This window comes from Leptonychotes weddellii, chromosome 3 (assembly GCF_054177405.1).
Source record: "Leptonychotes weddellii isolate Sample4059 chromosome 3, ASM5417740v2, whole genome shotgun sequence".
NCBI lineage: Eukaryota > Metazoa > Chordata > Mammalia > Carnivora > Phocidae > Leptonychotes > Leptonychotes weddellii.
Window position 1 is genome coordinate 85365857 of NC_138371.1, and position 17102 is coordinate 85382958.

At 38.7% G+C, this 17102-nt stretch overlaps 1 protein-coding gene and 1 long non-coding RNA gene across 3 annotated transcripts in view; one reads left to right on the plus strand and one right to left on the minus strand.

Moving 5' to 3' along the window:
- Positions 1-10178, minus strand: part of LOC145720569 (uncharacterized) — a 181581-nt gene extending 171403 nt beyond the window's left edge. Inside the window, exon 1 of the long non-coding RNA XR_014143636.1 lies at positions 10026-10178. This is a non-coding gene — a long non-coding RNA (uncharacterized LOC145720569). The remainder of the gene's footprint in view (positions 1-10025) is intronic.
- Positions 10179-10403: 225 nt separating this feature from the next.
- Positions 10404-17102, plus strand: part of DARS1 (aspartyl-tRNA synthetase 1) — a 58733-nt gene continuing 52034 nt past the window's right edge. Inside the window, exons 1-3 of one of the 2 annotated variants that reach the window (XM_006748181.3) lie at positions 10487-10688; positions 12824-12881; positions 16375-16467. In XM_006748181.3, coding sequence (XP_006748244.1) covers positions 10623-10688; positions 12824-12881; positions 16375-16467 — 217 coding nt within the window. In that variant the 5' untranslated portion in view covers positions 10487-10622. Of the gene's footprint in view, positions 10689-12823; positions 12882-16374; positions 16468-17102 lie in introns of both variants that reach the window. The other variant, XM_081814563.1, reaches the window with a different exon arrangement.

The following is a 17102-nucleotide window of genomic DNA, read 5'->3' on the forward strand; positions in this document are numbered from 1 at the left end:
AAACTTCTACTGCAAACTTCTTTTTCCCAGGGAAAAAAGAATCACATACAAAGGATTAGGAATCACAATGGTGCTTCAAACCTCTTAACAGCAACACCTAGAATGGGTCTATGGGGGCCTACCCATAGTCATTTTACTGATCCCTAAATGTATAGTTTGGAATGGACACATTTGGTAATTGGTAGAACCCCACATTGGTTCCTGCCAAGATAGGAACACACAAGACAAGCAAGGCCAAGGTCAAGCCCTGACTGATTTGATTGGTAAAGATATAAAAAACCACTTTTAGATTTTGACAGTTTGTTATTAAATAGTGAAAAGAAGAATAAGCTAAAGATGCCAGCTCCCCATGATCCTTGTCCTACACACCAAAAAGGATGACATTGAAACAAAAGGGACCAGATGACTGCAATATGAGTTATAGACATCATGTTGCTGTGGAGTCACTTCTAGACTCCACTGATGAAGTTCACATTGTGTAGCTCCACTGGTGGGAAGGGCATGACAGAGTCCCATACCTCATTAGACAGCATCCTAGGGGAGATAGGGAAGCAAGTAGGAAATGGTCTTGCAGCCCCTTCTGTTCTAGGATGATCACATGGCATTTTTCCAAGGCTCAGATTAGCTGCAGTTCAAGTCAGCCCTTGCCTATATGGCTTATTTGGATACCTGCAAGGTTGCTTCCCCAGTCCTCAACTATGAGAGTAAATCATAAACATTATCATATCTCTAGGGAAAATGGCAGAGATTAGTGTAACCCTTAGAGACCTCATAGTTGACCATCCCCATCATATTTCTGTTTTCACCAATTGGCTCCTGCAAAAAGCAGACAGATACAGGAAACTGATGGTAGACTACTGCAAATTCAAGCAAGTAGTTACAGCTATGCTATCTTTACTAGAGTACATTCACAAGACCTCAGGCACATTGTATATGGTCACTGATCTGGCAAATTCTTCTTTTCCATCATTATTAAGAAAGCCAGAAGCAAGAGTTTATATTTACAGTCTTCCCCCCAGGGCTATGTCCTAAATAAGATTAATCTATTGAGACAAGGAGATCAAAGCAAGGAAGAAGTACATGTAGAGGCTTCATAAGCAATGGAAAGATTAAAAAGTAAGATCTGTACTTTAGCAAAAGGACAATAATGTATATTCAGATTTCTGACCATCAGTTCATATATTAGGACTACAATTAACTGAGGGAATAAAAGCACCAACCAGCCATGGTCTGGAGGAGGCTCACTTCCATGAAATTCATGATTCCCTACCAAACGAGTCCTTAACAATCCCCAGAAATAATACCAAATACTAAATAACTTCCAGGACTATTTAATCTTTCCTTTTCTCCTCAAATCACCAATCTCTCTTTTCTCCCTCCCCTACAGCCACACCCACCATTCATGACTTAGCCTCTTCTTAGAGAAAACAGAACTCATCAAATGGGAGTTCTTTCCTTTTCCTGAAACCAAACATCTATAGCTATCCTAGCATCCTCTCCTTCAGAAAGGCAGTGTTCTTAACCAATGTAAGAGGTTAAGAACACGGATTCTGGAACCACACTCCCTGAATTCAAATATATCTTTTAATGGCTCTGTAACCATAGGCAAGTTACTTCACATCTTTTTGCCTCAATTTCCCCATATGGAAAAAGATTGTAATATTATCTCTCTGATAATATTGGTATAACAATTAAGTGAGTTACAGAGGCAAGGGAAAAATGGCCAAGTAGGAAGTAGTGAGCTCACCTCCTCCCATGGACACACAAAGGTTACAACTAAATATAGAGCAACTTTCTGAAAATGACCTGAAGACTAACATAACAGCTCTTCCACAGCTGAAAATATAAAGAAAAAGCCACATCCAGAGGGTAGGAGGGAGAGAGATGCAGTCTGGTCAGGAACCAAACCCAAAAATACTTTTAGGACATGTGTAGAGAAGCAGGGATCTGTAAGAACTTTACCCAGGAACAGAAGTGCTGGTGGGCACCATTTCTCTTCCCCTCCTTTATCTTAGCTGGCCCAACAGTGGTGGGTGCCAGTTCTGACACTCTCCCCCACCTTGCCAGGACCACTCAACCTACCCTGATGTTCCCCTGCAGACCTGCCCCACCCAACCCACATATTCCAGCAGGTACCACTTCCCCAAAGTGACTACCATCCTGCCACACCCAACAGACAGCCTTGACCAGGACCAGTGCTCCTCCAAAATGATTTCCACCAGGGGAAAGGAGGAAGGCCAGCCCCATCCACCAGCACATCTACAATAGTTATAGCCCAGTTACAATAGGAGGGTACACACAGCCCACACAGGGAATATCCTTGGAGTGCCTGGTTCTGGTAACCAGGGTGGATTGTGCTTCTGGGCCCCATAAGACACCTTCTTATTTGGCCACTACTTTTAAGACATGGAGACGTAGCTGACCTTCCTAACACCCAGAAACAACATGCCAAATGAAAGAACAAGACAAAAACCTCAGAAAGAGAACTAAAGAGGGGCACCTGGCTGGCTCAGTCAGAAGAGCATGTGACTCTTGATCTCAGGGTCATGAGTTTGAGCCCCACATGGGGTGTAGAGATTACTTAAAATAAAACTAAAAAAAAAAAAGAAGAACTAAATGAAACAGAGATAAGCAATCAACCTAATAAAGAGATCAAAGTAATGGTCCATAAGGATGCTCAACGAAGCTGGGAGAACAGTGGATGAATTCAATGAAAACTTTAACAAAGATATAAAAAAGAACCAATCAGATCTAAAAAATACAATAACTGAAATGAAAAATACACTAGAGGGAATCAACAGCAGATTAGAAGATTCAGAAGAACAGATCAGGAATCTGGAAGATGGGTAATGAAAATCACCCAAGCTGAACAGCAAAAAGAATTTTTAAAAATGAAGAATTTTAAGGGACCTCTGGAAAAACATCAAGCATACTAACATTCACATTATAGGGGTCCCGTAGAGAGAACAGAGAGAGAAAGGGACAGAAAATTTATTTGAAGAAATAATAGCTGAAAACTTCCCTAACCTGGGGAAAAAAACAGACATCCAGATCCAGGAAGCACAGAAAGCCCCAGACAAGATGAACCCAAAGAGGCCACACCAAGACACATAAAAACTAAAATGTTAAAAATTAAAGATAAAGACAGAACCTTAAAAGCAGCAAGAGAGAAGCAACTAGTTACCTATAAGAGAAACCCTATAAGGCTATCAGCTGATTTTTCAGGAGAAATTTTGCAGGCCAGAAGAGAGTGGCATGATATGTTCTAAGTGCTGAAAGGAAAAAACCAACAACCAAGAATACTCTACCTGATAAAGTTATCATTCAGAATTGAAGGAGAAACAAAAAATTTCCAAAGGGGTTTATCACCACTAAACCAGACTTATAAGAAATATTAAAGGGACTTATTTATGTGGAAAAGCAAAAATCATAACCAAAAGTAAAAAAAATTATGAAAGAAAAATTTCACTGGTAAAAGCAAACATATAGTAAAGGTAATAGATCAATCATTTACATAGATATTATGAAGGTTAAAAAGATAAAAGTAGTAAAAATCAACTACATTTACAGTAATTAGTTAAGGGATACACAAAATGAAAAGACATAAAATATAACATCAAAAACATAAAATGTGGAAGGGGGTGTAAAAATGTAGTGCCTTTAGAATGTGTTTGAACTTAAGCGACCATCAACTTAAAATAGACTGCTATGTACATAGGGTGTTATACATGAACCACGTGGTAACCACAAACCAAAATTCTATAACAGGTACACAAAAAATAAAGAGAAAGTAATCCAAGCATAACACTAAAAAAATTCATTAATTCACCAGGGAAGAGAGCAAGATAAGAAAAAAGGAATAGAGAAGAACTACAAAAACAACCAGACATTTAACAAAATGACAATAAGTACACACCTAACAATGATAACTTTAAAGGTAAATGGACTAAATACTCCAATCAAAACACAAAGGGTGACTAAATAGGTAAAGAACAAGACCTACAAGAGACTCATTTCAGATCTCAAGTCACATACAGACCAAAAATGAAGGGATGGAAAAAGATATTCCATTCAAATGGAAGTGAAGAAAAAACTGGTGTAGCAATACTTATATCAGATAAAATACACTTTACTATTTTTTAAAGATTTTATTTATTTATTTGACAGAGAGAGAGAGCAGAAGCAGGGGGAGCAGCAGGCAGGGGGAGAGGGAGAAGCAGGCTCCCCGACAAGCAGAGAGCCCGATGCGGGGCTCAATCCCAGGACCCTGGAATCATGACCTGAGCCGAAGGCAGATGATTAACCAACTGAGCCACCCAGGCACCCCAGACAAAATAGACTTTAAAACAAAGACTATAACAAGTAACAAAGAAGGGCATCACATAATAAAGGGATCAATCCAACAAGAGGATATAACATTTGTGAGTATTTATGCACCTACAGAGGAGCACCTAAATATGTAAAGCAAATGTTGAAAGACTTAAAGGGAGAAATTGACAAGCAATACAATAATAGTAAGAGACTTTAATACCCCACTTACACCAGTGGATAGATCATCCAAACAGAAAATCAACAAGGAAACAGTGGTTTTAAATGACACATTTGACCAGATGGACTTAACAGATATATAGAGAACATTTCATCCCAAAACAGCAAAAGACACATTCTTTTTAAATGCACATGGAACATTCTCCAGGACAGATCACATATTAGGCCAAAAAACAAGTCTCAGTCAATTTAAGAAGACTACAATCATATCAAACATCCTTTCCAACCACAATGGTACAAAACTAGAAATCAGTTACAAGAAAAAAGTTAGAATAAAACCCACAAACATGGAAAATAAACAACAAACTACTGAACAACCATGGGTCAACAAAGAAATCGAAGAGAAAATTAAAAAATACTTTGAGACAAATGAAAATGGAAACAAAATGGTCCAAAATCTTTGGGATACAGTAAGCAATTCTAAGAAGAAAGATTATAGCAATTCAGGCCCACCTCAAGAACCAAGAAAAATCTCAAATAAACAATCTAACCTTACAACTAAAGGAGCTAGAAAAGAGAATAATCAAAGCCCAAAGTTAGTAGAAGAAATTAAATAATAAAGATGAGAGTAGAAATAAACAAAATGAACAAAAAACAATATAAAAGTTGAATGAAACTAAGAAGTGTTCTCTGAAAAGATAAACAAAATTGATAAACCTGTAGCCATACTCTCAAGAAATAAAAGAGAGAACTCAAATAAATGAAAGAAATCAGATGAAAGACAACTTACAACTGAGACCACAGAAATACAATTATAAGAGACTAGAAAATTATGCCAACAAAATGGACAACAAAAAAGAAATAGATAAATTCCTAGAAACACACAATCTACCAAGACTGAATTATGAAGAAATAAAATATCTGAACAGACTGATTACTAGTAATGAAATTGAATCAATACAAAAACTCCCAACAAAGAGAAGTCCAGGACCAGATGGCTTAACAAGTGAATTCTACCAAATATTTTAAAAGTTAATTCCTATCCTTCTCAAGCTATTCCAAAATATAGAAGAGGAAAGAATACTTCCAAATTCATCCTATGAGGCCAACATTACCTGACACCAAAACCAAACAAAGACACCACAAAAAAAGAAAGTTATAGGCCAATATCCCTGATGAACATAAATGCAAAAATCTTCAACAAATATTAGCAAATCTAATTCAACAATACATTAAAAGGATTATAAACCATGATCAAGTAGGATTTATTCTAGGGATGCAAGGGATGGTTCAACATCCACAAATCAATCAATGTGATATATCACATCAACAAAATGAAGGATAAAAACCATACGATCATCTCAATAGATACAGAAAAGGCATTTGACAAAATTCAACATCCATTCATGATAAAAACTTTCAGCAAAGTGGGTATAGAGGGAAGGTCATTTATGACAAATCCACAGCTAACATCATACTCAATAGTGAAAAGCTAAATGCTTTTCCTCTAAGATCAGAAACAAGACAAGGATGCCCCCTGCCACCACTTTTATTCAACTGGAAGTCCTACCCACAGCAGTAACACAACAAAAAGAAATAAAAGGCATCTAAATTGGCAAGAAAGAAGTAAAATTTTCACTATTTGCAGATAACATGATACTATATGAGAAAACCTTAAAGACTCCACCAAAGAACTATTAAAACTGATAAAGGGAATCAGTAAAGTTGCAAGATATAAAATTAATATATAGAAATATATTGCATTTGTATACACCAATAACAAACTAGCAGAAAGAGAAATTAAGGGGCGCCTGGGTGGCTCAGTCATTAAACGTCTGCCTTTGGTTCAGGTCATGATCCCAGGGTCCTGGGATCAAGCCCCGTGTCAGGCTCCCTGCTCCATGGGGAGCCTGCTTCTCCCTCTCCCACTTGTGTTCCTGCTCTTGCTGTCTCTCTCTCTGTGTCAAATAAATAAAATCTTTAAAAAAAAAAAGAAAGAAATTAAGAGAACAGTCCCATTTGGGCGCCTGGGTGGCTCAGTTGGTTAAGTGACTGCCTTCAGCTCAGGTCATGATCCTGGAGTCCCAGGATCGAGTCCCACATCGGGCTCCCTGCTCGGCGGGGGGTCTGCTTCTCCCTCTGACCCTCTTCCCTCTCGTGCTCTCTGTCTCTCATTCTCTCTCTCTCAAATAAATAAATAAAATCTTTAAAAAGGAAAAAAGAAAACAATCCCATTTATAATTACATCAAAAAGAATAAAATATCTAGGAATAAATGTAACCAAGGAGGTGAAAGACCTGTACTCTGAAAACTATAAAACATTGATAAAAGAAATTGAAGATAACATAAATAAATGGAAAGATGCTCACAGATTAGAAGAATTGATATTGTTGGGGCGCCTGGGTGGCTCAGTCGTTAAGCGTCTCCCTTCAGCTCAGGTCATGATCCCAGGGTCCTGGGATGGAGCCCCACATTGGGCTCCATGCTCCCTGGGAAGCCTGCTTCTCCCTCTCCCACTCCCCCTGCTTGTGTTCCCTCTCTCACTGTGTCTCTCTCTGTCAAATAAATAAAATCTTTAAAAAAAAAAAAAAAGAATTGATATTATTAAAATGTCTATACTACCCAAAACAATCTACAGATTCAGTGCAATTCCTATCAATATACCAATAGCACTTTTCACATCACTAGAATGAATAATCCTAAAATTTGTATAGTACCAAAAAATATGCCAAATAGCCAAAGGAATCTTGAGAAAAGCAAAGCTGGAGGTATCACATTCCTAGATTTCAAACTATAGTACAAAACTATAGTAATCAGAGAGTATGGCAGTGGCACAAAAACAGACACATATATCAATGAAACAGAACAGAGATCCCAGGAATAAACCCAAGCTTATATGGTCAATTAATCTACAACAAAGGAGACTATACAATGGGGAAAAGACAGTCTCTTCAATAAATGGTGCTGAGCAAACAGGACAGCTACTCGAAAAAGAATAAAAATGGACTGCTTTTTTACACCACAGGCAAAAATAAACTCAAAATGGATTAAAGACCTAAATATAGGACCTGAAACTATAAAAATCCTAGAAGAAAACAGAGGCAGTAATCTCTTTAACATCAGGCTTAGCAACATTTTTCCAGATATTTTTCCTCAGACAAGGGAAACAAAAGCAAAAATAAACTATTGGGACTACACCAAAAAAAAAAAAAAAAAAAAAGGCTTTAACACACAAAGGAAACCATCAACAAAACAAAAAGGCAGCCTACTGAATAGAAGAAGATATTTGCAAATGATGTATCTGATAAGGGATTACTATTCAAAACATATGAAGAATTTATACAACTCAACAGCCCCCCAAAATCTGATTAAAACAGGCAGAGGACCTGAACAGATATTTTTCCAAAGACATACAAATGACCAACAGATACATGAAAAGATGCTCAACATCACTAATCGGCAGGAAAATGCAAATCAAAGCCACAGTAAGATATCATCTCACACCTGTCAGAATGGCTAGTATCAAAAAGACAAGAAATAACAAGTGTTAGCAAGGATGTGGATAAAAAGGAACCCTTGGGCACTGTGGGTGGGAATGTAAATTGGTGCAACCATTATGGAAAACAGTACGGAGTTTCCTCAAAAAATCAAAAACAGTACTACCATATGATTCAGTAATTCCACTCTGGGTATTGACCCAAAGAAAATGAAAACCCTAATTAAAAAAAAAAACCCTAATTAAAAAAGATATATGCACTTCTATGTTCATTGCAGCATTATTTACAATAGCCAAGACATGGAAGCAACCTAAGTGTCCACTGATAGATGAGTGGACAAAGACAATGTGGTATATACACAATGGAATATTTCTCAGCCATAAAAAGAATGAAATTTTGCCATCTAGGGCAACATGGGTAGACCTAGAGGGCATTATGCTGAGTGAAATAAGTCAGACGAAGGAAGACAAATATATGATTTTACTTTTATGTAGAATCTAAAAAAGAAAAGAACAAAATGTAGAATCATAAATACAGAGAACTGGTGGTTGCCAGAGGGGAGCGGGTGAGGGGATGGGCAAAACAGGTAAAGGGGTAAGAGGTACAAACTTCCAGTTATAAAATAAGTTGTTGGCGGTGGGGGAGCCTGAGTGGTTCAGTCGGTTAAGCGTCTGCCTTCAGCTCAGGTCATGATTCCAGAGTCCTGGGATCTAGCCCCTAGTTGGGCTCTCTGCTCAGCGGGGAGTCTGCTTCTCCCTCTCCCTCTGATCTCTTTCTCTTGCTCTCTCTCAAATAAATAAAATATTTAAAAAGTAAAAAAAAATTTTTTAAATAAGTCATGGGGATATAAAGTACAGCATAGGGAATATAACCAATAATATTGTAATAAAGTTATATGGTAATAGATGGTAACTGCAGTTTATGTGGTAAGCATTTCATAACATATATAAAAGTTGAATCACTATATCGTACACTTAATATTGTTTCATCTAAGAATTTTTAAAAATTTAAGATAAAACACTGATAATGCTCGGCAAATAGTAAGCACCATATAAAGGTTTGTTAGAATCACTTTCTCAGTACTTTCATTTCTTCACTGTCACTCACTTCTCAGCCAATTCTGACCCCATCACTTTGCCATAAACAGTGTTTACTAAGAATACCAATGGCCTCTATATTACTAAATCCAACGAATATTTTTCAGTCATCATCTTACTTGAGGTCTATGTAGTAGTTGAGGATCAATGTTAATACTCTCTTCTTGTAACATTCTTTTCTAGTCCAGGACTTCAATTACCACCTACCTCTCCTGTCTTACCCGTCTTTATCCGTAGCCCAGATCTCTATTCTATGCTCCAGACCCCACAAGGCCAGTGATTAGCTGGACATCTCCCCTCGGATGTCTCAAAAGCATTTCATGCGTACTACCTCCAAATCTGACCATGATCTTTCTCTCTTTACCCCCTCGTCTTGAATATTCTGTTTTTTCAGTCCCTCTTCACCTGGCTGGCCCCTACACCTACTTTAGATTTTAGTTGAAGAATCACTTCCTCAGGGAATCCTGAGGTGAATGCCCTCAAAGAAACTTTCATAGCATCTCTCTTCTCAGCTACAATCGGAAAAAAGGTAAGCTACACAAGGGCAGGAATGTCTGTCTTCTCACGACTGTATCCAAGGACCTAAATTAGGCAGCCTCCAGAGCCCTTTTATTTGCCCTGGGATCTCTCTGCACTCTTTAACGAGTATTAACTGTGTCACTTGTGCCTGGCTAAGACATTACTAAGTTAAAACTTGACAGAGTGCGAAGAAGTCTAGCAGGAGAGACAGTAATCTAGCCCCCAAATTACTTTCACTTGCGGTAAAAGGCTCATGGATCACAATTTTTTAAAAGCCTAACAGGGTGATTTGTCCCTTGAACAACCAACATTATGCACATCCTGAAATAATGCAGTGGGTCCAGGTAATCAGTGCAATTGTGTGGGGTTTATACCATTATGTTTACACCTCACCTATCACTTGGGTAGTGGTACTCGATCCTACCTTAGCAAGCCAACTGCTTTTAACCCAGCACTCCTGTGACCCCAATACAGAGAGCAGTTTGCGAAAAGGTCTCCCGTAACCGCAGGCAGCTACAATGCCGCTGCGGAGTATGAAGGCGGGAAAGTCCGAGGGAGGAAAAGCCGACTCCTGAGCTTGGGTGAATGTTTTAGGGAACAGTCTGCATTTAAAGCCAGTAGGGGTAAATAAGACTGAAGAGAGAACCGAGCAAAAGTCGCAGCGGGTAAAAGAGTGAAAAACGACGGAGGTCCGGGGCACGCCCCGTCCTCAGGCACCCAGGTCCTCAGAGCCAGTCCCGCGAGACTCCGAACGCATTCCCAGGAACTCCCTGAAACTCCAGGTAAACGCCCGTAGGGGCGGGGCAAGAAGAGACGGCGGCACTGAGGAGCTCGCCTTACACGCTCAAGAATCTCAGTTCTCGCGATCTTTCCGGAGCCGACCCTCCACAGGGAGTCCGAGAGCGCGTGCAGGCTGGAGTGCCGGGAGGGCGGAGACTGTGTGGCAGAGAGCAGCCCCGTTGCCTGTCCTACGGAAGCCTGCGAGGAAGGGTGGTAACCGCTGCCCCGTCCCATTGTCCCTATGCCCAGCGCCAACCAAAGCCGCAAGAGTCAGGAGAAGCCGCGGGAGATCATGGATGCGGCGGAAGTGGGTGTCCTCCTTCCTCGGGCCTGGGAAAATAGACCCCCTGGGCCGCACCGCGCTGAGGGAGGGAGTAGGGTGAGCGGGGCCCTGCCTCCGGCTCCCTGTTGGCACTTGGCTTGCAGGCCGCGGGCCTGGGGCCGGGATCCCCAGAGCCCTCACTGCGCTTCCAGGGCCCTTGCGCGAGCCCCGTGGCCAGACCCACCCCGGATCTCATTTCTCACAGGGACGCTTGGGAGGCCTAGCGTAACAAGCGTGTCCCGGGGTGAGGTGGACATGGAGCACCGACTGTCCCGGAAGTAGGAGCGGCGGGGTCACAAGCTTCCCTGGGTTAGGCACGTCCCTCATGTAATCGCCCCTACTCCTTGCCCCGTAAAATTTTAATGTCCACTAGTAATCGATTTTTTCCTCAGCTCTCGTGTTCCTAATGTTTTTGCAAGTAATGACGGTACTTAGTAAAAAGATCTGACGATATGTTTAATGTGACCGCTTCAAAGAACGCTTGCCATTTTTATTTACTTTCTCCCTTCTAGTGACCCAGTGAGGTAGGTAGGGAAGTTTGCAGAGCAAGCATTTGAGATGAAGTGATTCAAAATCATGTGGGTAATTCATAATACCCAGTGGTCCTTCAGTGCTTTTCAGAAATGAAAGTTTGAAGCCGTCCTACAACTTACTGTGCTGTAGGATAACCGAGCCTCAATCCCTACCCAGCTCCTAACTTTTCACTTGAGGAGTTATGAATCTGTGATAAGCTACATAAGGAATGGGTCATCTTAATAATATTAGATTGAATAAAAGTTGATGAAATATGAACAGTACTGGTAAGTGACCCTGTATTCACACGCTGTAGTCTGTTTATGCTGGCCTCATGCTGCGTTGTGTGACTATCTGTTAGGGCTGGGTTACCTTTGTCTTTAGGTGTATTTTTTTTTTTTTAATTTGGAAAAAAAAATTATTCAGTATTCACCTTAATATGTCTGGTGTATTTTGGTATAAACACAAACTCCAATATCTGCCAGATCTAAAGGAGAGGATTCCAGCAGATAACTAGGGAGTGACAGAAACATTGCTTCCTATATGTCTTAAAGTACCCTGTAAAATCTAAGGAAATTATTTTCGCTATTTCTTGATCTAATTATGTAAACTGTGCTCCTTTGCAGATAGCATAGATCTAGATTATAAGGTAGACATTGTGATGGAATTATGTCATTTTATAGCTAGAAGGATCTTAAGATACCATTTTAGAAGTAAAGTGAGATTAAAATAAAAGGCCACTTAGCTATTCTGTAAGTATGTTGTTAATAGTCTGTACCATAGATCTCCTGTTTCCTGCTCCTGACTTTAAAATGTAACAAGAAGTTAGATATTGTCTATTTCCAACCCCTTGCAATCCTATATGCTGAAGGTAGTTTTAGAAACAGGAAGCTGGTGAATATTTTTACAAAGTTGTAGTAGCTTATATCCGACATCTCGGATTTCTAAAAACTGAGGACATCTGGTGCTCAGAAAGCTTACCCAAAAATGTTGGTTCTCTTTGAACATCTCTTCCTGTAATAGGAAGTTAATAAAACTGTGGTACTTCATCCTACTCCCTTCACAGAGGAAATTTATATCCCTGCTTTGAAGTCATTTAATGTTCTTTTTGAAGAAGGTAGTTAAAAGATGTGTTGTATATGTGTGAAAATTTTATCTTTGAGTGCTGTTGTATATGGTATATCCATCCAGGACAGGTGATCTTCAAAACAAAAGAAACTTTTTCTGTATATAGGTAAATGATATGGCAGATTTCCACACTTTGAAACTACTGGCTCTCTAAATTAATAAAATGGTACTGAAAGTTAAAATAAATTTTTTTTTTTTAAGATTTTATTTATTTATTTGACAGAGCGAGAGAGCACAAGCAGGGGGAACAGTAGAGGTAGAGGGAGAAGAAGGCTCCCTGCCAAGCAGGGAGCCCGATGTGGGGCTCGATCCCAGGACCCTGAGATCATGACCTGAGCCGAAGGCAGATGCTTAACCATCTGAGCCACCCAGGCACCCCAAAATAAATTCATTTTTATATTCTGTTATTTGTATGCATGTGTATACTGTGCTATTTGTGTCTAAATAAAAAATCATAATCCAAAACCATTTTTTTGTAGGATTATGCTAAAGAAAGATATGGAGTATCTTCAATGATACAATCACAAGAAAAACCAGGTTAGTAGCTTTATGATAATAAAGCCTTTTTTTTTTTTTTCTTGGTCTTTCTAATTCCAGGAAAGCTCTTCATGAAGTTAAGTAAGTTTGGCATAACTCTGAAAAGGTTAAATGAATAACCCAAGCAGGTGCCATAACCCTGCATAATCATTGTCAGTCTAGGGTTACTACTCTAGAAAGGGAAGAAAAATACATTAAAGAGTTAACTTTAAATGGTAAATTATATTAAAAAGGTAAGGTACAAGATTTAACTAAGATTTAGCTCTAGCCTAGGAGATAAAGAAGAATGGTTAATATTAACTGCCTTCATTATATGCAACCTTTTTGCATGTTTTATGAAGCCACCTCCTTTCCTTTTCCCCCTTGACTTTATTATATTTCTTTGAAATTGACTTGTCACATGCTGTTTCACTCAGACCTGTAGGTTTTTTATTTCTATTTATTTCTTCCTTTTGTTTGTATTTTTATATATTTGTATGTGTGTAATATCAGATTTATCTTACTGTCAACTATTTAACAATCACTTTTCTTTTGGTAGACACCCCAGATCATTCAAACTTTGGTACAACTGCAGAACTTTAAGTTCTGGCCCATTGGAAGTACTAGGTACTTCTTTCTCTCTCTCTTACTTTCTTTCTTTCTTTCCCTTTTTTTCTTTCTCTCTTTCTCTCTCTCTCTCTCTTTCTTTCTTTCCTCTTTTTATGTACTTCTGATTCAGAAGCCTGCCTATGAATTTTATGCTTTGGAAATAACCTCCAGGTCAGTTTTATTGTACTTTGGGATTTGATTTATTGCACTGCCACAAAGTCACTTTTACTTCTCAACTTTCTTGGAAAAATGTACAATATAAGACAAATGGTTTGCTAAAAATAAACTATTTCCAAAAGCAAAGATGCTGGAGTAAAATAATTTAGTATAAAATGGAATACAAACAATATAGTATAGAAGATGACATTCCCCTGCCAGGACAAGCGGGAGGGGTGATTTGAGACTTTTTTTTCAGTATCTTCCTGAATTGGACTTCCTTGAACTATAACAAAGAAGCTCACTGGAGTTTCAGTCTTTTACGTGAGCTCCAATCACCTATTGCTATACTGTTCCCATTTGGTTAGCAAAGCCAGACTACTGTCTTCCACTTATAATTTCTTCTCACGGGGTAGGGGGGGATAAACTATGTATGTCACCTGGTAACAGTAATATAACAGGAAAATTCTACCTTTGGTTTATCTCTGCTAAAATCCTAATACTTGGTTCAACACGAAGTTTCCTTCACATGTGCTTCCATGTCTCCAAATTTCTTTGTTCTAATGCTAGTGACTTAAAAGTGTGGAAGAGGCAGTAGATTTTCAAACTGAAATCCTGCTGCCCATGATCATTGTCTCAGCCAGTCATACTGATGAGAGTGTGACATGTGTCTCAAGTATTTGTGGATGTGTTGAAGGTTGAGAACCCCTGTGCTAATTAGTTCTAATGCTACACAAAAAAAGAAATGATACTCTTTGTTTTCAAAAGTAGTATCAAGGGGCACCTGGGTGGCTCAGTTGGTTAAGCATCTGCCTTGGGCTCAGGTCATGATCTCTAGGTCCTGGGATCAAGACCCAAGCCCCATACTGCATCAGGCTCTCTGCTCAGCCTCTCCCTTTGTGATCTTTTTCACTCTCTCTCAAATGAATAAATAAAATCTTTTTTTAAAAAGTACTCTTAAAATTACTCTAATCATGCCACTTATAAGCTCATTCTTTTAGATTTATGTTACTCTGTTTCATTTGGTTTTGAGTTTTGACTGACTAGTTAATAAGTCATTTCCTTTTTCAGTCTTGGCATTTTCAGATTTGTCTTTTAAAATTTTATGCTGCTTTGTCTGTCTTTTCTCTTTCACACTTTCTTTTGCCTGAGTTTACACAGCAGATTTGGAAATTGGCTTAATTTATAAGGTCTGTTGGCAATGTTCTGCAAAATGGCTTAAAAATTCCTCATTCTTTCTCTTTGTTTCTGGCAATGAGAACCATGGTGTTCTGTAAATCACATTCTCTCTAAGCTTCATCTTCTTGCTTCAAGAGACAAGTTACAAATACATTTAGCAAAGTAGGTAAAATAGATTTATAATTTGATTTCATTATAATATCCTCCCAAAAGTATTTTTAGTAATGTAGTAACTAGGTTTTGCTGCATGTGATATTGACAGATTTGGTTACAATTAGGCAATGTAACTCTTGAGAATAGAGATCTTTTGTTACTCTTGATGTTATGATGTCATGTCTATTACTATGTTTTTAATACTTAAATTTTTCTTTGATATTCAAATTATTGCATATAAAATAATAAAATGATTTCTGGATCATGATTGCCTATGTCACTATCTTGACATAATAGTTGTTTTGTCACAGTTTTCCTATTTGGGGATTTCTGGATAAATATAGTATTATGTTATTATCATTGGGGGGCTCACTTACAGCCAAAAAGGGAATTTATTGGCTCACATAACTATAGGAAACAAAGTATGAGATAGCATACAGCATAATTGAATCTCGAGGCTCAAGCAGCATCTATACTTTCTGTCTTCACTTTTTGGCTCTACTTCCTTTAGGTTATTGGCCTTATTCTCTCATCCTGCCATCTCAAGTACTGGGAAAAGTAGTGGCTACAGCCCAGGCCTACACCATCTCAGCTCAGGAACCCCAGGGAATAGAGCTTCATTCCCATGTCTCTCTAGTAAGTCCCACAGAAGGACTTTGATTAGTTCATTTTGAGGAACATGCCTTCCCTGGATCATTCTTTGTGTCCTGGTACCATGACTATCCAGGCCTGGCAGAAAATCCAACCCTGTGCGGTTCACTTATATACTATGGCAGGCAAGGGAAAATACCATGTCCCTTTAGGCAAAGGCAGGTGAAGACAGGCTATATTTGGCCCTGTAAGTCACTGAAGTATTCAAGAGATTTGCATTTTGAAACTATCTCTTTGAGTCCAATGTAGACTGAATTAGGGGATCAGGGAATGCCAATTATGAGGCTGTTGCTGTAGTTTAGGCAAACTCAATGGTATTTTGGTTTGAGATGGTGGCAATGAAGATGAAAGAATTGGATAGATTTTAGAGATGTACTTAGTATAATTCATAAAACTTGAAGCAAATTGCATATGGAGAATGATAGAAAAGAAAGTGTTATCAGAGATTGAAAATTACTTAAGATAATACCAAGTACTGGGGTGCCTGGGTGGCTCAGTCCTTAAGCGTCTGCCTTCGGCTCGGGTGGTGATCCCAGAGTCCTGGGATCGAGCCCCACATCGGGCTCCCTGCTCTGCGGGAAGCCTGCTTCTCCCTCTCCCACTTCCCCTGCTTGTATTCCCTCTCTCACTCTGTCTCTCTGTCAAATAAATAAAATCTTCAAAAAAAAAAAAAGATAATACCGAGTACTTACGCTAGCTGTTAAACCAAAATAATTATGACTTTGTAAATTCTGAATTACAAAATTGTTTTACTTATTTGCTGCAGATCGAGTTTTGGTTCGGGTTAGTGACTTGACAGTACACAAAGCTGATGAAGTTGTTTGGGTGCGTGCAAGGGTTCATACAAGTAGAGCTAAAGGTAAGATTGATTTCATAATTATAGCCCTTTTGGTAAGGACTCTGAATTTTTTGTTTTGCAAATTCCTCACAGACCAAAATAAATCTTTAAAAACAAAACAAAACAAAACAAATTTATTTTCTTTCTTAAATCACTGTGAAGCATTAATCCATGTTTAATTAATTTTAGTTCTTACAGGACATCCTTAGGGTGCCTGGATGGCTCAGTTGGTTAAACTCCCCAGACTTTTTTTTTTTTCCTGCTGATATTTCTTACCCTTTATATCTGTGCTCAAGAGAAGACATTTTTCCTTCCAGAAAGTGGTCACTTTTCTGTTCATAGAATTGCTGCTATTCTTTTCTTCGATCTCCTGTTGAATTTGTAGGTGTTCAGAATGGTTTGATAACTATCTAGCTGAATTCCTGGGACCAGACAAAATTTAGGTCTCCTGCTCCTCCACCATCTTACTCCTCCTAAACTCCAACTCTTGATCTCAGCTAAAGTCTTGATCTCTGGGTTGTGAGTTCAAGCCCCATGTTGGGCTCCGCCATGGGTGTAGAGCCTACTTAAAAACAAAAAATTAATAAAAGACATCCTTAAAAATAATTTGACCTTAAAGACTCAGATTAAATCCAAGACTTTAAGGTACTTTTCTA